The following is a 23733-nucleotide window of genomic DNA, read 5'->3' as shown; positions in this document are numbered from 1 at the left end:
CGGGGTTCAGGTCTTTGCTCCACGGGCGGAGGAGCCGGGCTGCCTTGCCTGCCGCCTCCTCGAGCCGCTGCGAGGGAAGCGAGTTGAACGGACTCCGAGCCCCACGGCACCTCCCCGGGATTGGGGGCTGGGAACGGCACCCCTCCGCCCACATCCACCGAGGGACCCTTGGACTGCCCGACCCATCAGCCACATAAGCCGGCGTGACCGGCCGCCGGGGTAGAAGAAGCACCGTGTCCGGGGTGTGTGTGTGTGAATGGGTCAGCGGGGGTGGGGGCTGCCCCTTCGGCCAGAGGCGTCGCAGGAGGCGGAGGGAGGGAGGGAGGCAGAGGACCAGAACCTTCCGTTTGCATCTCAGTTTAATTCCAAGGAAGAAGAGCGGCGGAGCTTCTCCTGGGCGTCCGCTGACCCTCCTCTTCCTCCTCCGTTCCACAGGAGGCTTTGGGGATCGGAGCCCCCAATTCCCAGCCTTTCTTCCTGGAGGGGGGGGCGGGGAGGAGCCGAACGGGGCCCTTTTCTCCCCTGCAGCAGCTGCAGCGCGGGAGCCCTGGCACTTGGCGGCCGCTGCCAGGTAAAGACCGGCCAGCCGAGGAGCCCCTCCAGCGCCAGGCACTCGGAGTCGGTCCCGTGGGGAGGGGGGGTTGGAGCGGGGAAAGGAGCGGTGCCCGGGAAGCTTTCCAGGTGTGGGAGGGGCTGCCTATCCCAACACCTGGAGCTGGGGAGGAGGAGGCCGGCTCTCCAGAGGCCAGGGGAAACTGCTGGGGAAATCTTGCCCTGTGCAGGTGGGGGTCGGGGGAGCAGCTGTCTGAAGCCCCCACCCAAGCCAAAACTCAGAGGCGCTGATGTTCTGGCTGCGTGGGTGGTGGGTTTCCCCTGCCCTCTGGGATGGAGGCACTGTCCCCTCAGGCGGGGGGGGGGGGGGACACCGGCCAGACCAGGTGGGGGGCTCCCTTATCCAGTTCTGCCAGCCTTCCCAGACTTCTGAAGCCGGAAGCACGCAGCTCCTTTGCCCCTCTGAGGATGGAAAGGCCTGGAGCTTGCAGGGGGTGTGTGGTGCTCCACCTCCCTCCAGAATGGATCTTGCAGTGTAGTCTGTGCATATTGGGGAGGGGGGGGCACAAGGGAAGGTGGTGGGGGGAGCCTTGTGAAGTGGGAGGAGGAAGACTCCTCTTCTGCATCATCCCTGGGCACCCAGGCAGGTAGGCACGTGACAGTCTCCCCGTCCTTGGCATCAGAGGCCCTGGGCCAAGAGTGGAGCGGTCCATAGTTGGCACAGAGTCCAGAGCAAGAGTGGTCCGGCTTGGGGGGGGGGGGGATGCTCTCGTCCTGGCCACCCGTCTGTCTGAAGTCCCCCTCGGCCCTTGCCCTGCATCAGCTAGTGCAGACGCTGGTGATGGAGACGCCCGTGCCGGCAGTGCCCGGATCCACCAGGCCAAGCTCCTCCTGCTCGTTGATGCAGAGCTGGTAGCCGCAGCCCTTCCGGCGGGGCAGGGCTCCCTCCAGCCCCGATGCCTCTGCCTTGGCCTGGGGTGGCAGCAAGAAGCCCACGCTGCCAGCGATCAGCATGTGCCAGATGCTGTGGATGTAGAAGTAGTTCTCCTCCGTCTCCACAAACGCGTAGAGCAGCACGGCCATGGCGGCAATCAGGGCTCCGGGCAGGAGGCAGAAGGTCCAGCGCTGCCAGGTGGGCGGGTAGCAATGCCGCCGGCGGATGCTGCGAACCGTCTGCAGGCGGAAGAAGGTTGGAGCCAGTCCTGGGGGGGCAGCCTGGCCGAGGAGTGGCTGCTTGTGCGTCTCAGCCATTCTGGGGGGCTCCGGCCCTCCCCGCCCTGCCCTCCCCTTGGTGCTCCCTGCCACAGGAGCCCTGCCCACAATACTTGCCGGAAATCAAGTCCTCCTGCCTCTCCACCCCCATGTTTGGGGGAGCAGGCGTGGCTGGGAGGGCGGGAGGCTGGGGCGCCCTAGGCTCAGCCCCTCTTTTTTGCAGGGCCAGGAGGGGGCTGTGCCCCCGAAGCCAGGCTGCCTCTTAAGGGGCGCTCCGATTCACTTCGGGTGTTCGGGGCCCTTGCTGAGCATCCAAAGGGTTTTCCATCCAGAAGCCCCACCGCCAGGCTGGGCAGCTGAGCCCAGGCAGCCCAGCTGGGGGCCCAGGGGAGGGGAGGGAGGCCGGGGTCCCTTACCCAAGTGACGGCCATGACACCCACGGCGAAGAGGCTGGGCCCCAGCAGGTTCCAGAGGCCGTGGCGGTCCAGCTGCAGGGCCATGGAGAGGAGCATGGCTCCCAGCAGGTACAGCACCTGCCCGGGGAAGCAGAGGGAGTCCCTCCTGGGGTCAGTCTGCCAGCTCAGAAGCCCCGTCTCAGGAGAGCTGGGCAGAGTGGCCCCCGTGCCTGCCGGTCCTGGCCCCTCGGGCCCTCCGCTCTCCCCAGGTCGGCAGTCCTCCCCAGCCCTCCCTGCGGCAGAAGGGCCAGCCCAGCAGGCGAGCCCCGAGCCCCACAGGTGGCTGGCAGCAGCAGCAGCACCCCTGCCAACCCTACACTGGGCTGCCTTGCTGATGTGCCAGCTCAGCACTCCTCCTCGTCCTGCCCTGCAGGGCCTGAGCCTGGAGGATGCTGGGCAGTGGTGGGTTTCAAAAATTGTTGGAACCTACTCTGTGGGTGTGGCCTCCTTCATGGGAGTGGCTTGCCACCCATGTGACCGGATGGGAGTGGCTTGCCGCCCATGTGACCGGATATGAAATTATGAATTAGTACTTAGGTCGGTCCAAGTAGCTATTCAGAAACTCTGGCATTGAAGCATGCAAGTCTTAAAGCTATCAAGTTACAAGATCCTTGCACCCCTAACCCTTTAGCACTGGTGGGTTTCAAAAAAATTTTGAACCTCTTCTGTAGGTGTGGCCTGCTTTCCGGGTCCACTGGTGGAACCTCTTCTAACCGGTCCAGTAGATTTGACGAACCGGTTCTACTGAATAGGTGCGAACTGCTAGGAACCCACCTCTGATGCTGGGGCTCTCCTGGAAGGGAGGAGGGCCCCACAGCCCCTTCCCCTTCTGACCCTGGGAAGGAGACAACGGGGTCTATTCCACACACTGGCACAACAGTACAGGGAGGGGCGCTTGCCCTGGCACCTTCGTTTACTCTTGGGGGGGGGGAGAAGGGAGGTCAAAGTTGAGATGATGACAATTTCTTGCCTTTCCTGTGGGAGCCTGGGCAGCATCCATAGTGATCCCTCTTTCCCACACAACAACCCTATAAGGCTGGGCTGAGGGCTCATTGACCTGTTTGGGGAAGTGATCTTTGGCCTCCTGGCTGAGTCCCTTAGGCCCTCATCCTTTGCCAAGATGGTCCCTATTTCCTCGGGTGAGGCATCGTCCTGCAGGGCCCTGCGTAGCCTCTCTCGTGCTCTCTGCTTCCTGCCCCAGAATCTGCCGGGATCACCGGCTCACTGCAATATGCCTGGAGGAGGAGGAGGAGCTGCTGCTGCTGCCACCCCAGGCTCTCTATGGCTCCTGCCCAGGGCCCCGAGGGCACTCCCAGCACAGCTCCCGGGGCCCCGCCTGCTTCCAGCCTGGGGAGCCCTGTCCCCTTCCTTCTCTCTACCTGTTTGATGACGGGCTGTAGGCGGGCCATGGCGATGACGGTGACCCAGACGGACATCAGGGAGCCCAAGAAGTCGCAGAATTGCAGCACGTCGTAGTCCATGATGCAGAAGACCACGATGCCCGGCTGGTCACAGGCGTGGTAGAACTGGCAGAGACAGCAAGGGTCAGTCCATCAGCAGGGGGCCTGGTTGCTTGCCCCCACCTGGGCCAGCCCCTCCAGCAGCCCTGCTGTTGTAATATAGTTCCTTGTGTAGGTGTGGGTCACCCATGGCCCAGTTCATACCTGGGCATGCAGAGCCACGCTGAACCACACAGGGGAAAACAAACTCCTAAAACTCCATAACATCCTGATAGTTCATAACATAACATCCTGAGATGTGCCCTACCAATGACGGCCCAGGATTTGACCATATATAGACAGAACTTCCCTGAGCAGTAGATTAGAAATTGTACTTTTACAGGCTGTTTTTAAGCACATGCTATTGCTCCTCCTGCCTTTGTCCTATCTCAATAAAAGGGGCTCTCAGACCCCCAATCTGGGTCGCTCCATCCCGAGAAAGATCGTGTCTGTGTCTTTTCTCCACATTGGCCTCATGGACGAACCACGGGAACGTTACACCCTGCCTCCTAGCCGGCTGGCCTTGCCCTTGGGGCAAGACCCCAGAGAGTGCATGAAGCAGGGGGCTTCACCTCAGGGAGGGGCTGAGGGAGCAGCCAAGTAACCTTGCAGGAAGGTCTGGCTGCTCTTGTGGCAGGCGGGGGGGTGGAGGATATAGAGCCCCCTCCTCAGGACTCAGAGTTGGAGCAGAGGGGAGAAGGAGGTGCCTCTTCTGATATGCCAGGCAGCTGAACTGGCCACTGTGGCAGCTGGTGGAGGGGGGGGGGTGCAGCTTTGTCAGTCAGAGAGTCTTTGGCCCAGAGGGCTACAGGGTTCCTTCGGGGCTCATCCAACTAAGAGGGTCACTGAGAACTAGAAAGAGGCTGGGAGCCCCCCCCCCTTCCACCCAGGAGGCCAGGTGGCTGACCAATCCCTGGTTTAAAGCCACTGGGGCAGAAAACCAAGTTAGAGAAGTTTGCACATCAGAGCAGGAGGCGAGTCAGAACCTCCCACCCCCACCCCGAGTGACTGAAAACTTCCAGGGAGCCCCTCGCACCTTCCTGCCCTCCCGCTCCCCCTGACCCTCCCTCTTGAGGGGGGAGGGCATCCCCAGCAGCCCTCACCGTGGAGAAGAACATGGTGAAGATGTAGACAGCAGCCTCCAGCAGGTAGCCAGTCCGCAGCGCAATGGCCACCGGTGGGACGAACATGAGGTTGCTCAGGCAGAGGAGGAGGGTGGAGAGCAGCTGGAAGCCGTAGGAGAAGGCGGCCGCATTGTCGGTGCAGCCCCAGCCGCTCCAGCCTGCGGGCGAGATCTGGCATCGGGGACGGTCTCTGAGAGGAGGTGCTCTCCCACCGCATTTCAAAGCCCATCCCCAGGGACCCTCTAGTAGGGGTCTCGCTCCCTCCCCAATCCTAGGAGTGACCAGGCAGGGGGGCGGGCTGGCAGTTGTTGGAAGAGCGGCAGCCTGGAGACTGGGCAAGGTGGGAACGCCCCCCCCACTCACCCGCTTTGCACTCGCAGGCTGCGTACAGGTAGTTGTTGGTGCGCAGAAGCTTGCACTGGCCGTAGGGGCCGCAGTCGTTGATGCAGGGTGAGAGGAAGGCACGCAGGTACACCTCCGCCGTCATGTTCCCACAGGACGAGGGCCTGCAGGGAGGAAGGCAGGTTGGGTTTGGGATGGAGGCAGCACCCTGGTGGCATCCCACCTGCTTCTTGAGGCCAATCACCCGGCCCAGCTGCCCGGAGGGAGAATGCCCAGCCAGCCAGTGGAAGAAGAGCCAAGCCTCAGGGGCAGGGCAGAGGCAGGTAGTGGGGGTGATCCAGAGCCTCTTCCAGGTGTATGGAGCGGGGGGGATATCACCCAAGAGCTGCCAGACCTCCCACTGACGGGAGCAAGAAAGGGGCCTCTTTGGGTAACAGGGAGAAACAACCTGTTGTTGTTTCTAGTTTCTTTAAAGGAAGAAAAAATGGTGTGTATGGAATAGAGAACTCGGAGAATTGTATAGAAAAGTGAACTTTAGTAAGTAAAAAACTGTTGGAATCCATTCCGTGTGTGTGTGTGTGTGCAGGGCAGTTTCTGCTGTCTGAAACACACACACACAGGGATGCAAAAACATCGCACCAGAAACATCTTTCCAGCCTAAACGGCCAGGACTCACTATGCAGCCTCATGTAACATGGACTATGTGAGCCAGCTACTCCCACACATGCCCTTTCTCCCCCCCTATGCTGTGCTGTAACTTTCTATTCCCCCTTTCCCCTCCCAATGCCATGCAGCTTGTTGTCATATAACTCCTTGTGTAGGTGTGGCGGTCACCCATGGCCCAGTGCATAACAGGGCATGCGCAGCCACGCTGAACCACACAGGAGGAAACAAACTCCATTATAGTGGCAAAATCCCACCTCTTGAATATTCAGTTAGCTATTAACAACCGATGCTAAGAATATCATGGGATAATACATGGTACATGTTTAGTTTCTGGGCCTCCTCCTCCCTAGATATTTGATGATTGAAACTGAGGAACACATTCCAAACCCAATTTGTTTAAAGTGTATGTAAAGTGATTCCCCCCCCCCATTGCCCCCTTCTCCTTGAGGAAAACCGATCCTTTGCTTATGCGTGAATAAAAGAGATCACTCCACCTTTCCGGCTGGGATGCTATTTTTGACCCACTAAGGGTCTTCGCCCGCTGGGCCAAGACCCCTGACTGTGGGAGAGCTCCCAGCAGCTTCTGTGGGCCCACGTGGCTGCCTCCTGCTAGACCAGGGCACCAGGCGCTTCCCCCACAGCTGAGCCCCTCCCTGGCAGCCCCACGGAGAGGCCCGTAGGAGCCAGGGAGCCTCCCACCCTGACAGTCACAACATGGACATCATACTGGGGCATTCTGGAAAGTTTCCACCACGTGGACTCCGTCACTCCTTCAGAGTGACCCCAACCCTCGTCCCCCAAGCAGCTGGCAGAGGGGCACCTCAGGCCAACTGGGCTTGCCTTGTTCTCTGCTGCTTCCTGGGGGGGGGGGGTGCCCAGCCAGTCTGCCCTACCTTCCGTCCGTGGTGCAGAGCGAGCGCAGACTCAGGTACCAGCTCCCCGTCTGGGGGTAGGGAATCCGCAGTCGGGTGAAGGGGGAGGCGGCGTTGATGGACAGCAGGAACCCAGCCAGCAGCTCTGCCAGGGGAGAAGCAGCGGCTGAGGGCAGCTTGCCTGCCTGCCTTGCCAGGGCTGCTGCCCCTCTGGCTGTGCAGCAAAAACCACCTGCGAGGGGAGTCCCTGCAGATGGGGGGGGAGGGGCTTCTGCCTTTACCTGTCTGGCAAGTCACCGAGGAGTCCCCTCCTGAGGCCAAGGGCACCTCGTGGTTCAGACACGCGAAGATGGTGGCATTCGCTCCCCGCAGAGAAGACTGAAGGAAGAGAGACGAGGCTGCATTTCAATGTCTCCCCTCGTCCCCACATTCAGTTCTTGTCCCTTGCTACCTCGGGGCTCCCTTTGGGGCAGAGGGTGGTTGGAAGAAGTCGGTCATGGAGGCCGTCTCTCCACCCTTGCCTGCACCTGTGCACTGGGCTCCCACCCCCTAGCCGCCCAGCTGCTTCTGCGCCTACAGCCACTGACCACTGGAGCCGAGGTGGCGCAGTGGTTAGAATGCAGCACTGCAGGCTACTTCAGCTGACTGCTAGTTCGGCAGTTCGGCTGCTCAAATCTCACCGGCTCAGGGTTGACTCAGCCTTCCATCCTTCCGAGGTGGGTGAAATGAGGACCCAGACTGTGGGGGCGATATGCTGACTCTGTAAACCGCTTAGAGAGGGCTGAAAGCCCTATGAAGTGGTATATAAGTCTAACTGCTATTGCTATATCTATCTATCTATCTATCTATCTATCTATCTATCTATCTATCCGAGGTGGCGCAGTGGTTAGAGTGCAGTACTGCAGGCCACTTCAGCTGACTGTTATCTGCAGTTCAGCGGTTCAAATCTCACCGGCTCAGGGTTGACTCAGCCTTCCATCCTTCCGAGGTGGGTGAAATGAGGACCCAGACTGTGGGGGCGATATGCTGACTCTGTAAACCGCTTAGAAAGGGCTGAAAGCCCTATGAAGTGGTATATAAGTCTAACTGCTATTGCTATTGTTGAGCTCCCACCCCAGACCTGCCGAAAGGACGCACCACATTCAGCTTCAGCTCCAGGTTGAGGATCCCTCCGCTGTCCAGCACGGGCAGGAGGTTGATGGCAAAGACGGCTGGCCGGTCAGGGGGCACCGACACGTTGGGCCCAAAGAAGATGTAGAAGTGCACCGAGAAGGTGTCCAGCTCGTTGCGCAGAGTGGGCCGGGTGGGCCAGCAGTGGTCCCCCCCTCTGGGTGGTGGTGGTGGGGCTGGGGGCTGGGAGCTGCTGGGGAGGGAGGGGGAAAGGAGGTCCGCCAGGCCCAGCCCCCCTGGGGAGCCGAAGGAGTGTGGCATGTTCAGGTGGGAGGCAGGTAGCTGGGCTTCCCCCAGGCCAGTCCGGGAACAGTCTGCAAAGACACAGGAAGGGGGGGCATTTGCATGGTGGTCCACCCAGCAGCCGCTCATTCCAGCAGCCCTCCCCCACCCTCAATAAGACAGCCTCTTTCGTTCCCCAGGAGACCTTCTGTGTTCCTGGATCCAGTCCCAGAGAAACCTTCTGCCAAGGGATCCCTTCCACATAAGGGGCAGAGAAGGGAGCCAACCGAGAACCTTGGGGTTCCCTCCCTCCCTCCCCTCATCAGGCTCCCCCACCTGAAGCCGCTCTGCCTGACTTGGGAGGAGGGAGATCAAGCGCTTTGCCACTTGGCAGTGCCAGACGGGCAGCACCCCCCCCCACTGCCCAGGCCTTCTCTGCAGGACAAGGATGGCCAGCCTCCTCCCTCCACCCTCCCTGCGTTTCTCCCAAGAAAGAACAAGATGCCATCCCTCAAGCCCCCCCTGGTCTCCCTCCCTAATCCTAAATCTGCTGCCTGGGCGGAGGGGCTGGGTGGGCCCTGGAGGACTTCCCATCCATCTCCTGGGAACAGCCAGGGGCCCTCGGTCTAGGAAACGCCCCCCCCCCAAAACCAGGTGGCCTTGCTCAGTCCCCCAAAGTCTCCCAAGAAAAGCGATTCTGCGCTGCCACGTTCCCTGCCACGTTCCCAGATGTCCCTTGAGGCCTGGAGCCGGTGCTTCCCAGCCCAGCAGCTCCGTCCCTCGTGGGCCCAAGCTCACCCTTCAGCTGCACCCCCAGCTGGAAGCCGATCCGGTCAGGCAACGGCAGAAGCTTCTCCACCAGGATGAAGTACCAGTTTTGCCAGAAGGGGCGCTCCAGCACCAGGCGGCAGGGCAGCTGCTCTCGGCAGTCCACGGCTGTGGAGTTGTGCAGAGGGGGAGCCTTGCCACGCACTCTCAGCCCCAGCGGGCAGCCTGGCGCACTCTGGTTGTCCCTGTGGCAGCTTCGCAACTGCACAAGCACCCTGGAGGTGTAGCTGGGGACAAAGACCCTGCGGGCAAAGGGCAAAGGAACCTCGTTGCCCCCCCGTCAGCCATCTTGGCTGCCCCTCCCAGAGGAAGCCTTTTCTGCATGTTGGGAGCACTGGGGGGGAAGGGAGGGCTCCCTCGGCCTTCCTTCCTTCCGAAGCCCCCTCCCGCCCAGCAGGGACGTGCAGTCACTAGAGGCAAGGGAGGCGGGGCCTCACCAGTCTCCTCAGGGAAAGGAAAGGATTTTAAATAATTTTCTTAAAATAATTAAAGCCAGGGTAGTTGCTACCAGATTTCAAGTCACAGTGGCTTGGCGTCTGCTCTCAGTATTAACTAGGAGGAGGCCAGAGAACTAGGGGCCTCTTTTGCATAAGGAATTTTTCGCCTTTTAAGAGTTAAGCAAGGGTTAATAAGCAAAGAATTCCTTATGCAAATGAGGCACGTATTCTCTTGCTTCCTGTAGAGGGCATTTTTAGAGGCTTTTTAGAGCTCTCTGGGAGCAACTAGCTCAGTCTGACAGAGCTCTGGCTTTTCAAGAGGGGAGGGCAGGGCAGGGAGAGGCAGAGTTGAAATCGTCTCTGAAACAGCTGGAAAAGGTGCGTGTGGGGAGGGGGGAGGAATTCAAAAAGTTTGATCGGAAGGCAGGGAATGGGGGGTGTATGGCAGAGGAGCTGCTTTCAAGCCTTTGGAAAATATATCCAATCCAACTTCTGTGTTTGTGTTTGAGAGTGAGTGAATGAGAGAGGGATCGAAGTTCTCTGTGTGCGTATGTCTGTTTGAGAGAAGGGGGGAGGGAGGGAGGGAGGGAGGAAGGAGGGGGAGGGAGAAGAAAAAGAATGGGAAAACTTATTTTGCAAGGGGGGGAAATGCTGTCGCTTTAAATCGGAACTGAGCGTGCCTGGCTGTGGAATTCTGGGAGTTGAAGTCCACAAGTCTAAAAAGTGCCTCACCAGGGCTAAAGCTGACCGCACGTCACTGCCCCCCAGTGACATTAGGACTTTCCCAGCAGGCCTCTTGCTGCCAACAAAGTTGACCCCAAATGACTGTCTTTCCAGGCAACTATTTTTGATCTGGGAACCTGGTGGGAGCCTGATGCCCCGGCTGGGTCTGCGGGGGCATCACTGGGGACCCCCGGCTGGATCAGTGGAGCCTCCTTCATTCAAACTTCTTGGGGGCACCCCTCAAGCCCCCTCGGCCAAAGGCACACGGGGAAAGAGTCAAAGGAGGCGGCTTTATGGGGTGGGAAGGAGCAGATCCCGCAACCCCTTCTCTGCAGGAAAGGGGTGTTTCTACCTCACGGAAGGCCCCCCCCTTCCCTCTTTCCTGGTCCTCTCCTGGGATTTTATGCTACCTTGGAAACACCTGGGACACCCCATTATTCCCTTGTGGCCCCCCTCAGAATGCCCACTCCCCACACCGCCAGAGAAGCCCCATTCCTTGGCCATGACACTCACTTGTAGAGCAGGGACCGATTGTGAGGGGAGAGGATGTGCTCAGTTTCATAGCCTGGGTGCAGCACCCCAATGCCCACCAGGCGCTGGACGATGAGCTGCGGCTGGAAGAGATACTGGCAGTCCTCTGCAAGTCCCTACGGGGGGGAAAGGGGCCCTGTCAGAAGACCCCAACCCAGGCCAGCTGTCCCCCATCCGTATGCCCAGCCTTCCAGGAAGGCCGGAAGCTGCTCTATGGGCCTCACCTAAAAGCCAGGGATGGCTCTTGAGAGAGGAGCGATGATGCAATGCCCTCCTTGTGGCTTCTCCCCTCATAAGGAACCCCTAATGTAATCCCTGCACCCCTCCTCAAAGGCAGAGAACTGCCTCTCATTCCCCACCCAAAGCCTTCATTCTGGGCTGTCTCCATGGAGGAGCAAATTGAGTGGGTCAGGGGGCTCACCCGTACGCCAATTACCCCTGCCCTGACCAAGCCTTCTTCGTACAGCCATCTCCTGGGGCTTCTCCCTCTCCAGGCATCTTTTATGGAGGGGGTTGCAAGCATCTTCTTTGGCCTTTTTCATTCCACGGGGGGGCCGTGAACTGGGCCACAATCTCCATCATCTCCACCTCGTGTAGCAGAATACCTGCCCTTCTCTCTCTCTCTCTCTCTCTCTCTCTCTCTCTCTCTCTCTCCCTCTCTCCCTCTCTCCCTCCCTCCCTCCCTCCCTCCCTCTCTCCCTCTCTCCCTCCCTGGGACTGGCTCTCCCAGATCCTCCTGCTGCCCGCACTCACCTTGACGGAGATCTTGCCCTGCTCTTTGGGCAAATGGGCAGCCAGGAACCAGTCCCCCGGCAGCGGGCTGGTGATGTTGAAGACTCCGGTGGTCCGGTTGGGCAGCGTCCAGGTGAGTGTGAGGGCAAAGGAGCCGGGCACGGCTGTGTCCCGGGGGAAGTGCATGCCCAGCGGGTTAATGACCGGTGGCGCTCCTGAGCGGAAATACCTGCTCAGAGAGACAAAGGACACAGTTGGAAGCAGGCCCTGGGTTGGGGGAGGGGTGGCCTGGTGGGAAGGGGCTGCAAGAGGAGGAGGAGGAGGAGGGAGCTCTCTCTGCTTTGGACCTGGAAAGCTTCCCTTGCCCACTTCCCTGTCCTGGCACTTCACGGGGTGCAGAGGATGGCGGGGATGCTTCTGCCACCCTTTAATCTGCCCAGCCAATTAACAAAACCAAGCATCCGGCTCCCTTCCTTCAGCGCAAACTCCCATTTCCAGAGTCTTCGGAAGCTCGGGGCCTAAAGCTTTGGGCGACCCGCGAATCCTGCAAGGAAGGCCCCGGCCATTCTCTTGAGGGCATGGAGGCCGGTGAAAGGTTGAAGATCCCCCGGACAGAAGCGGCAGCGTTACAGCGAGAAGAGAGTCTGCGAAGCCCCACAGCCGGGCTTACACCCTCGCCCGCCCGGACTCACACGGTGATGCTGCGGTCCGGGCATCGGTCCCCGAGGGTGCCGCCCTGCTCTTTGAAGGTGACCAGGTTCCAGACGGCCACCGCGGTGTCCTCCGGGATGCGGAAATGGAAGAGCTCCAGGCTGGTGAAGGAGCGGAAGGCATTCAGCTTGCGGGGCGTCCGGGTGAAGTAGTCGGTCACGAACAGCCCAGCTGGGGAAAGAGAGGCAAGGCGGGGGACGGTCGGAGGCTGTTGGGCAGGGCAGGGGCGCGAGGCCGGCCCGAGCGGCGAGGGGGCAGTTGGTTCCCCAAAGCGCCGGGGCGGGCGGCTCTTGTTCCACACAGACCTCTCCTCCCCGTGACACACGCGCACACCCCCACCGCATTCCTGTCCCAGAGAGATGTCACCCACCCATCCTGCAGGCCTGGAAAGCCTCTGGCAGCTGAAGGACAGCTAGGCGCCCCTCCCTCCCCGAGCGCGGGCCGAAGATGCGGTTAAGCGCTTTTGTCACCTGCCTTCCCCGCCTCCGCGAAATGGGTTTGCAGCGCTCCCAAGGCGACCCAGCCGAAAGTTCTGTGCGGGGAAAACTTCGGCCCAGAAGGCTCAGCAGGCCTAAGATTGGAGACGCTCCCCCACCACCAGCAAGCACACTTAGCGCCCCCCCCCCCAAGGATCAAGTGGGCCTGTATTGGCAGCAGCAAAAGGATCCTGGAAATAGCCTTTCCGGGGAAGCTTAGCAGCCTCTAGTCCCATTGCAAGTGAGGTCTCCCTAGCCTGCCATCTTCTGAGCTGGCCAAGCACCCACTCAACTCCTCTCAGCTGTCTATTTCCTCTCGCCCCCCCCCCCCAGCAACTCCCCCCAACCCTCTGGCTGCCCCAGATTATCTGGGTGGAAGGCAGGGCCTGTTCCTTTCTGCAGGGAGAGCACAGATGACGTCACCAGCCCAGAAGGTGGGAGGGGCTGCTCCTTGGGTGAGTGGGCATTCCTCACCCTCTGCCAAGACCCAGAAAGGGGACCGAGGGCAGAGGAGCCCGCTGGAGGTCTGCACACCCTGTCTCATGGCAAACTGGAAGAAATCTGTGTAGAGAGAATAGCAATAGCAGTTAGACTTATATACCGCTTCATAGGGCTTTCAGCCCTCTCTAAGCGGTTTACAGAGTCAGCATATTGCCCCCAACAATCCGGGTCCTCATTTTACCCACCTCAGAAGGATGGAAGGCTGAGTCAACCCTGAGCCAGTGAGATTTGAACAGCCGAACTGCAGTCAGCTGAAGTAGCCTGCAGTGCTGCACCCTAACCACTGCGCTACCTCGGCTCTTGTCAAGAGCATTTGTATATATATCATCATTTGTTTATTTATCAATATGAATATGCATTTAACCACTGCGCCACCTCGGCTCTATCACAGGGCAAATCACAGGGCAAATCCTTTGCCTCTGCGAGATTCTGTGTCCAGGAAGCCCGGCCTGTTGCCCCAGGTATCCCTCGATCCCCTTGGGACCCCCCCTTCCTGGAGTCAGATGGAGGTGCCTGTCAGGAGCCCTGCTCCGCAGAGAAGAGTGTTCTGCCTCCTCCATCCAGTTTACCCTCCCCCCCCCCACAGGGCCCAGTTCCCTTTTGTGCCTGGGTAAAAGTCTCAAATAGGATTGTGATCTCTATTTAATAGCCCTGAGATTTGGTCTGAAAGCTGCTTCTCTGTAACCGGGATCCATTGCTTTCTGGAGTCAGAGAGAGCAGGCAGCGCCCATCTTAGGTAGGGTTTCTCTGGGGTCAGTTTCTCTGTGGGGCTGGGGGTGGCTTTTAAGCTGTGTTTTAATGACTGTTTTTGGTCTGGGATAGGGTGTTGTTTATGGTTTAACATTCTATTGCAAGCCAGTCAAAGTCTTTTGGAGAAGGTGGCTGTAATAAATGTGAACAGCTAATGTGGAAATGGTTATTTTATTTCCCCCCGCCCCCCTGTCCTTTTTCAAGGCCAAACATGCCCAGCTTATTCAGGGAATCCCCCTTCAGGCCTCCAGCTGTGGTCACTCGCCTCCCAGGTGCTCCTGTCGGCTGTCCCAGGAGGAAGCTCCATGAGGCCTCCTCCTTCTCGGTGGTTGGAGTCTTTCGTGGACTGAGGACGTCTCCGTTTCAGAAAAGTGAGTGGGCTACAAAGAAGGGTGGGCTGCTGCATCTGCAGATAAAAACCCTCCCAGGTTCCCACCAGGTGAAAGGGTTCGAGTGTCCCTGGGGGAAGCTGAAGGGGTCATTAATCCTGGAGTCCTTGGTGTCCGCATGCAGATATTTCACGAGCTGATTAAGAAACCTTGGTTCCACCACAAAACCGCGTTCAACTAAAGCGCGCTCGACGAAATCGCGTAGCTGACATCATCACAGGGCGACAACAGCGCGGAGACAGAAGCACACTGTAAACGCTAGACCTAAAATTAACCCCTAAACCTAACCCCCCTAAACCTAATCCTAAACCTAACCCTTAACCTAACCCTAAACCTAACCCTAAACCTAACCCTTAACCTAACCCTAACCCTAACCCTAAACCTAACCCTAAACCTAACCCTAACCCTTAACCTAACCCTAACCCTAACCTAAACCTAACCCTTAACGTAACCCTAACCCTTAACGTAACCCTAACCCTAAACCTAACCCTTAACCTAACCCTAACCCTAAACCTAACCCTTAACCTAACCCTTAACCTAACCCTAAACCTAACCCTTAACCTAACCCTAACCCTAAACCTAAACCTAAACCTAACCCTTACCTTAAGTTGAATCAGCTTGCTTTCAAAGCGCTATTTAAAGCGCCCTTCTTTCTCCGCACTAGCTGTTGTCACCCTGTTGATGACGTCAGCGACGCGGTTTAATCGGGCGCGCTTTAGTCGAGCGCGGTTTTGTCGTGCCACGGGAAACCTCATCAGGGCACAGAGCACTGATGATGTGACCTCACCAGCCTTCAAGCAAACAGCCCAACACAGAGAGCGGCGGGAGCCTGGAGTTCAACTCTCGGCTAGGGAGGTTCCCTTCTGTGGCTCACCTACACTCCAGTGGCCAATGGGAGAGAAAGGCAGCCTGTCCTCAGGAGCTTCATAAGCCTGGCTTAGACTCACGCCCACCACAAGGCTCGGCCACAGTAGGCAGGAGCACCCTTGGACAGGCAAAATCAGGTTTCATGGGAAGCCCAAAGCAGGCAGAAGAACCAGGCTGCTCTGTTTCTACAGTTGCTGTAGAAACAGAAGCAGCGTTTGATTCGTTTACGCCTGTCCAGCCCAGGGGTCAATCTGAAAAAGAGACAACACTCAAATAATCTAGACCCAACTAGCTGGCTGTCTGGCAGTCTGGAGTGACATATTCACGAATAGCTGGAACCAGGCTCATGAAACCCCATTCTGATCGTCCCACAGCATCCATGGGCTTTGCAAAGCAAAGGATTCTGAGGTCATCCCTTGGCTCACACCAGGCAGTGGCGGGATTCCCACAAGATGCTGAACCACAAACTCCCCAAGGCCACTTCAACCTGAAAGGAAGGGACACGCAGGGAGCAAGCAGGCAGGGACTCCAAGCTCAGTGTTGCCACGTGCCCTGACAGGGAGGCAGCCTGGCCCTGAATTCCGAAGGGTCATTCAGGCCTGGCCAGTGCTGTCATTAGTCTTAGCCTCAAGGCCATGTGGGACCTGGGATGTCTGTCCGTGCCAATTACTTCCACTAGACCGATCCCACAGATTAGGCCTCCTCCGAATCCCATCCGCCGGCCAGTGTCGACTGGCGACTACCCGGAGGAGGGCCTTCTCTGTGGCTGCTCCCACCCTCTGGAACGAACTCCCCGTGGAGATTCGAACCCTCACCACCCTCCAGGCCTTCCGCAAAGCCCTCAAAACCTGGTTGTTCTGACAGGCCTGGGGCTAAAGAGCTGTTGCCCCCCGTCTTGAATGGTATGACTGTTGTGAGTTTTAAATTATATATTGTTATACTGTTGTTTTAAATCTTTTGTCTGTATCCCCCTCCCCGGTTCGAGTTGTGAGCCGCCCTGAGTCCCCTTCGGGGGTAAAGGGCAGCATATAAATTTAATAAACTGAACTGAACTGAACTGATGGGGAGTGGGGAGAAGCACAGGCAGGGAGGCTCTGGGGTACTAGAGGGCTCCCCCTTCCACTCCCAGCCATCAGCAAGGCATGGGACAGGTAAGCCACTGGCATCACTTCTCCAGGTGCTCCTCCTTCCACAGGTGCTCTAGAAGAAGCCCAGAATAATGGAATAGCCTGCACAAAGGCTGGAAGGGAAGCACAGAACATAGAATCCTAGGCAGGAAGGGGCCTCTAGAGGTCTTCTAATCTAGTCCAGCCCCCTACTCAAGGCAGGAGACCCTATACCCTATAGGGCGGCCTATAAATTTACTAAATAAATTTACTAAATAAATACTATCCCAGTCAAACGGTTGTCCAGTCTATTTTTGAAAACTTCCAGCGATGGAAAAGCCACAACTCGGGGGGAGGCAAACTATTCCACTGATTAATTGTTCTTGCTGTCAAAAAAATTCTCCTTACTACTAAGTTGGATCTCTCTTTAACAAGCTTCCACCCCTTACTTCTTGCCCTGCCCTCTGGTGCCCTGGAGAATAAGTCAATCCCCTCAAGTACCGGAAGATGGCTATCATGTCACCCCTAGTCCTTCTCTTTGATAGGCTAGAGTTACCTAGCTCCCTCACCCATTCATCCTATGATCTCGCCCACAATCCCTTTATCATTTTTCTTCATCTTCTCTGGATACTTTTTAGGGTCTCGGCATTCTTCGAGGTGGCACAGTGGTTAAATGCAGCACTGCAGGCTACTTCAGCTGACTGCAGTTCGACTGTACAAATCTCACCGGCTCAGGGTTGACTCAGCCTTCCATCCTTCCGAGGTGGGTGAAATGAGGACCCAGACTGTGGGGGGCGATATGCTGACTCTGTAAACCGCTTAGAGAGGGCTGAAAGCCCTATGAAGTGGTATATAAGTCTAACTGCTATTGCTATTGCTATATCTATCATCCATCTATCATCCATCTATCTATCTATCTATCTATCTATCTATCATCTATCTATCATCTCTATATATATCTCTATATGTATATGTATATCTATATATCTCTATATATTAAAAAGAGCCGAGGTGGCGCAGTGGTTAAATGCAGCACTGCAGGCTACTTCAGCTGACTGCAGTTCTGCAGTTTGGCTGTTCAAATCTCACCGGCTCAGGGTTGACTCAGCCTTCCATCCTTCCGAGGTGGGTAAAATGAGGATCCGGATTGTTGTTGGGGGCGATATGCTGACTCTGTAAACCTCTTAGAGAGGGCTGAAAGCCCTATGAAGCGGTATATAAGTCTAACTGCTATTGCTATTGCTATTGCTATTTTTGGTCATGGTGACTAGAACTGTATGGAGTCCTCCAAGTGTGGCCTCACCAATGCAGTATAGAGTGGTACTATAATTTCTCATGATGTTGGTGCTATCCTTCTATTGATGCATCCCAGGACTGCATTGGCTTTTTTGGCAGCTGCAGCACACGGCTAGCTCATACCAAAGTGGTGGTCCACCAGGACACCCAGATCCCTCCAGGCCTTCCGCAAAGCCCTTAAAACCTGGCTGTTCCGACAGGCCTGGGGCTAAAGAGTTTTTGCCCCCCTTCTCAAATGGTATGGTTGTTGTGTGTTTTTTAAATTTTGTATTGTTATGTCTCGTCTTTTTTATTCCCTTGTCTGTAACCCCTTCCCTGATTGAATTGTGAGCCGCCCTGAGTCCCCTTCAGGGGAAAGGGCAACATATAAATGTAATCAATCAATCAATCAATCAATCCCTCTCACTACTATCAACCCAGGTATCTTCTATATCTATGCATTTCATTTTTCTGCCTAAGTATTTTCTCACAGTTGAACTGCATCTTGTTGGATAGGACCCAGGTCAGGTCTGGTCTGCCAAAATCCTTCTGGATTTTGAGTCTATCATCAAAAGTGTTAGCAACTTCCTCCAGCTTGGCGTCAACTGCAAATTTGCTGAGCTTCCATCTTCTCATCTGGATCATTTGTTAAGATATGGAAGAGTCCTGGGCCTGAAGCAGAGCCTTAGGCCACCCCACCATACTCCCCTCCATGTAGATGCAGTCAGCCAGTTGGTTAACCAGTTGGTCCGCCAGTTACAAATCCATCTGGCGGTGATGCTGTCTATCCCACATTGTTCTATCTTGCCAAGAAGTAGGCGGTGGTCTATTTTATCAAATGTGTTACTGGAACCCAAGTATACTTTGCCACAGTATTTTGCTGGCCCACTAATTTAGTCACTTAATCAAAGAAGGATATAAGACAGTGTTTCTCAACCTTGTCGACTTGAAGATGTCTGGACTTCAACTTCCAGAATTCCCCAGCCAGCGAATGCTGGCTGGGGAATTCTGGGAGTTGAAGTCCAGACATCTTCAAGTTGACAAGGTTGAGAAACACTGATATAAGACTTGTCTGGCATGATCCATTTTTAAGAAACCCATGATGGCTTCTAACAGGCTGACTCCTTCAGAGATACATGTCTGTAATGGCTGCATAGAAGCTAAGAAGGGGAAGGTGGGGCGGAATCAGGGCCCAATCCATGATATCTTGGTTTGGCCTCAGGGTTGCCTTTCAGTTTGAGCAGTCTAAGAACTCTCAATGTGGAGTTTGAAATGCTCCCGTCCCCCATGGACTACTGTAACACGCTCTACATGGGGCTGCCCTTGAAGAGTGTTTGGAGACTTCAGCTCGTCCAGAATGCAGCCGCGCGAGCGATTGTGGGTGCACCTCGGTACACCCACGTTACACCTATCCTCCGCGAGCTGCACTGGCTGCCTATTGGTCTCCGGATACGCTTCAAGGTGCTAGTCGTTACTTTTAAAGCCCTACATGGTATCGGACCTGGTTGCTTGAGAGACGCCTCCTGCCAATCACCTCCCAAAGACCTATTAGATCCCACAGATTAAGCCTCCTCCGAATTCCATCTGCCGGCCAATGTCAGCTGGCGACTCCCTGGGGGAGGGCCTTCTCTGTGGCTGCTCCGGCCCTCTGGAACGAGCTCCCCAGATAGAGCCGAGGTGGCGCAGTGGTTAGGGTGCAGTACTGAAGGCCACTACAGCTGACTGTTATCTGCAGTTCAGCGGTTCTAATCTCACTGGCTCAGGATTGACTCAGCCTTCCATCCTTCCAAGGTAGGTGAAATGAGGACCCAGACTGTGGGGGCGATATGCTGACTCTGTAAACCGCTTAGAGAGGGCTGAAAGCCCTATGAAGCGGTATATAAGTCTAACTGCTATTGCTATTGCTATCCGGACCCTTACCACCCTTCCAGCCTTCCGCAAAGCAACTAAGACCTGGCTGTTCCAGCAGGCCTGGGGCTGTTGAACTATCCAGCCCCCTTCGAGGTTATGACTGTTGTTGTATTTTAAATTTCTGTTTTCTATTTTTATTTTTGTACCCCCTCCCCTTCTGATTGTTAGCCGCCCCGAGTCTTCCGGGAATAGGGTGGCATACAAGTCAAAACTTAAACCTAAACCTAAACCTAAACCATGCCTTTTCCAGGGAACAAGTCGGAGGCCTTCAGTTGGACAAACCCAAGTAAAACATGCTGTGGTAGGTAGGGGGTTTGTGCATTCAATATCCTCAGAGAGGTCAAAAAGCTGATGCAGAAATTAGGACAATCCCACAAGCCTGCAAGTTTCCTTAGGCACCAAAACAGCACCAAGAACTATCCAGGGTCATAAGAAAGATGGGGAGGGGCTTCCCCTGAAGGAGGGGGGCTTTTCCTGAAGAACCTCCACGCCCTGCAGACCCATCAGTCACATCCTTTGGAAGGGTGCTGCAGCCAAGGACTGGACTACTGCAACGCGCTCTACATGGGGCAGCCCTTGAAGAGCATTCGGTGACTCCAGCTTGTCCAGAATGCAGCCGCGCGAGCGATTGTGGGTGCACCTCGGTTCACCCACGTAACACCTATCCTCCGCGAGCTGCACTGGCTGCCTATTGGTCTCCGGATACGCTTCAAGGTGCTAGTCGTCACTTATAAAGCCCTTCATGGTATTGGACCTGGGTACTTGAGAGACCGCCTGCTGCCAATTACCTCCAACAGACCGATTAGATCCCACAGATTAGGCCTCCTCCGAATTCCATCCGCCGGCCAATGCCGACTGGCGACTACCCGGAGGAAGGCCTTCTCTGTGGCCGCTCCGACCCTCTGGAACGAACTCCCCATGGAGATTCGAACCCTCACCACCCTCCAGACCTTCCGTAAAGCCCTTAAAACCTGGCTATTCCGACAGGCCTGGGGCTAAAAAGCTACCCCCTTCTCGAATGGTATGACTGTTGTGTGTTTTAAATTATGTATTGTTGCGCGTTGTTTTAATTTTTTGTCTGTATCCCCCTTCCCTGGTTTGAGTTGTGAGCCGCCCTGAGTCCCCTTCAGGGGGAAAGGGCAGCATATAAATAAAATAAAAATTCAAACATTCAAACATTCAAGGGCACAGGGCAAGAAATGTGAGCAGCCCAGCCATGAAACAATTTCTGCAAGTTCAAGGAAGCACAGAGAATATTCCTTCACCTGAAAATGAGCTCCCTGCTGGAAGCCATCAACTCATTAAAAGTCCTGAGAGCTGACAGGCATCCCTTTCCATTGGTTGGTAGATAGGGGTACCTCTCTCTCACCCCCTGCCCTCTCTCTCTCTCTCTCTGGAGGACAGGAAGAAGTAACACTCCGGGCCTCTGAAGCTGAAGACAAGGAGGGCAGGGCCAAAGGGGAATGGTACCCCGCTAAGGTACCAGACGCTGCCTGAGAACCAGGGACTGTATTCAGGCAACGTGGGTGGAAAGGCACGGGGCCTCCTCCTCCTCCTCCTCCTCCTGCTCCAGGGCTCTTCGGGCTCGGTGGATCGGTTCTCACTCACAAACCCCCACCACTCCGCCTCCGCTGTCCTTCCCCCATGCTTCCCGCGCGCTCGCTTTTAGCCCCGCGGGGTCTTTGGCGGGCCGCCGTAGGGCTGGAAGGCCATTCCGCCTGCAGGCGCAGGGCCGCTGGGAGGCAAGATGGCCAGCCCGTTCCAGAAAGGCGCGGGATCTGCTGCGAAGCTGGGCGGAGGATGCTGCCGGGGCCCGCAGCGCCGCAGCTCCCCCAGTTTCCCGCTCCGGCGCGGCTCGCGTTCAGCACCGCGGCGGGGGGAGAGCTCCGAGCTCCTTCAGCACCAGGAGCCCCGGACAGCTCACGCCGGGCCCGCTCCCCCCGCCCCAGGGTTGCCCACCCGCCCGCCCTCCGCGCACTCACCAGCCGGCGGGCGCAGGCTGAGCCCGGCGAGCAGCTGGAGCAACAGCTGGAGCCGCCCGAGAGCCGCGCCGCCCATACCGAGAAGTCCGCGCCGGGACGGGCCGCCGCGCTCGGGCTCCCGCAGAAGTGGCCGCAGCCATGACGTCGTCGGGGCCAGCTGCCGCCCGGCTGCCGCGCCTTTCCCATTGGCCCGGTGCGAGAGGCTGCCCGGGAAGGCCGCGGGTGCCCATTGGCCGCCACAGCCGCCGCTCACGCACCCGCCGAGCAGGAAGGCTCCGCCCCTGCCACGGCCCGGGGGCCGCTGGGCTGACCTCCTGTGCGCTTGCCCGACGTGGAAGCGGCGGCGGCGGCGGCCTGGAAAGCCACGATTTGACCAGCGCGGAGCCTTTGATGCCCGGAGCGGCGGAGCCTCGGAAGAAGGAGCGGGCGGCGCAGGAGCTTGGAGATTGCCTTCCGGCCTCCCGGGGACCCTGGCAGGGAAGCGGCCACAGCGGGGGCGCAGCAGGCCTGGGGAATGGCCGCTGGTACCTTATGCAGCTTAAAACCCCATCTCCAGAAGTGGGGTCCCCCTCAACAAGGCTTTCCCCGAAGGGCTTCAGGCAGCTGTTGACTTTCCTTGACGGACTTTCACTTGTATTCAGCCACATTCTTCCCGCATCCCATTGACCTCAACTCACCTGAAGTTTTAGCATAAACGGTGACGTCATGCCAGCCCATAATTCCGTCAATCACACTGCCTGGGTGGACAGCAGAGAAACACGGATTTCCTGGAAGTGACAAGGAAACTATCCTGTTTTATCACCACAGTCTTCCCAGTCTGAGGAGGGAAACTTCCATCTCCAGAATCAATCTTATTGTGAGTAAATAGTCTATAGTCTTTATTGTCATTGTACAAAATAAATACAACGAAATTGTTTTTAGCCTCACTGGTGCAAAATTATAGCGGAAACGAAAAAAGAAAGAAAGGGGGAAAATAGTCATATGTTTCCACATGCGCATGGAGAGATTGTGGCTGTATTTAAAAGTCTGACAGCCCAAGGATAGAAACTATTTTTAATCCTATTTGTTCAGCTGGCTATTCTTTGATGTCTTCTGCCCGATGGTAGAAGTGCAAAGAGACACAGACCAGGGTGTGAATCATCTCTGAGTATCTTCCTTACTCTGCTAAAGCAGCAAGATCTGGCGATGTCATCCAGTGGTGTCAGAGAGCAACCAATGGTTTCTTCTGCCGAATTGATCACTCTCTGTAGTGCCTTCCTGTCTGCAGCTGCTAAACCAGCATACTATACTATGATGCAATATGTGAGGACACTTTCTATGGTGGACCGATAGAAAGAGGTCATCAGCCGTTGTTCCACCTGATTTTTTCGCAGGATTCTAAGGAAATGAAGTCTCTGTTGGGCCTTTCCAATCACCAGAGACGTGTTGTTTTCCCAGGTGAGATCTTGACTAATAAGCACTCCCAAGAATTTAAAAGAGGAAACTCTCTCCACACAGCCCACCTCGATATACAGTGGGGCAGGTTCCTCTCTGTGCTTCCGGAAATCTGGCACCATCTCCTTTGTCTTACTAGTGTTTAGATATACGTTGTTTTTGGAGTAAATCAGTGGGCCAAGAAAATGCGGTCCAAAGAGTATATTTAGACCTCAGTAAGGGACCTGATGAAGGAGAGCGCAGCCTGGGAACCAATCTAGCTCAGTCACCGGGACCGGAGGTGTCGTCTTCCGAGCTTGCTGGTGCCCCTCCCCAGGGAACTTCTCTCTACTTCTTGGTAAGGTAGAACAAGGTAGGACAGACATTGCAAGCACCGGATGAGCCTGTGGCCCTGAATGGAGTTGCATCTACATGGAGGGGGGGCTCCTCAATTTGCCCAGTGCTCTTCAGCATCTTTATCCATGATTCAGACCAGGGGTCCCCAGCCTGGGGGCTGTGAGGGGATTGCAACCAGGCCACGACTGGCAAGCGTGTGCGCACATCCTCACTTGCGTGATCAGCAGGCAAGCACGTGCCTGTGCACTCCCATTTGTGTGAGCGGCAGGTGTGCATGCATGCCACTTGTGCAAATGAAGTGCATGTATGTGCGGACTGCTCACCAGTTACTTCCCCTCCCCCCCCAACCAATTCTCAAAGCAAAAAACATTGGGAAATTCTGATTTACAGGAGATGAAGGGATTGAAGGGAAACTCATCAAAAATGCAGTTGACACCAAGTTTGGGGGACTAGGCAACGCTTTGGAACATAGGCTCAAGATCCAGAAAGATCTTGGCAAACTTGAGCATTGGACTCTATCCCACAAGATGCGGGTCAGTGGTGAGAAAAGTCACTTAGGCAGGGAAAAAACACACAAATGGTGGAATGACAGGTTTGAATAGTCTTCATCCAGCGAGTCTATCTTCAACT

General features: G+C 56.4%; 1 protein-coding gene across 1 annotated transcript; it reads right to left on the bottom strand.

The window, feature by feature from the left end:
* Positions 1 to 308: 308 nt before the first annotated feature.
* Positions 309 to 21476, bottom strand: LOC116523653 (transmembrane protein 8B-like). Its single transcript, XM_032238781.1, has 13 exons — positions 21334 to 21476; positions 12058 to 12247; positions 11387 to 11594; positions 10616 to 10749; positions 8913 to 9184; positions 7860 to 8206; positions 7004 to 7100; positions 6744 to 6867; positions 5206 to 5348; positions 4822 to 5000; positions 3599 to 3745; positions 2181 to 2297; positions 309 to 1725 (listed from the first exon to the last, which is right to left on the bottom strand). The coding sequence occupies exons 1-13, from the start codon at positions 21407 to 21409 to the stop codon at positions 1372 to 1374; spliced, it is 2388 nt and encodes a 795-aa protein (XP_032094672.1). The 5' UTR covers positions 21410 to 21476; the 3' UTR covers positions 309 to 1371.
* Positions 21477 to 23733: the final 2257 nt, after the last annotated feature.

This window comes from Thamnophis elegans, unplaced genomic scaffold, assembly GCF_009769535.1.
Source record: "Thamnophis elegans isolate rThaEle1 unplaced genomic scaffold, rThaEle1.pri scaffold_85_arrow_ctg1, whole genome shotgun sequence".
NCBI lineage: Eukaryota > Metazoa > Chordata > Lepidosauria > Squamata > Colubridae > Thamnophis > Thamnophis elegans.
The sequence above is the reverse complement of the archived record's forward strand: the minus strand, read 5'-3'. Positions and strand labels throughout refer to the sequence as shown.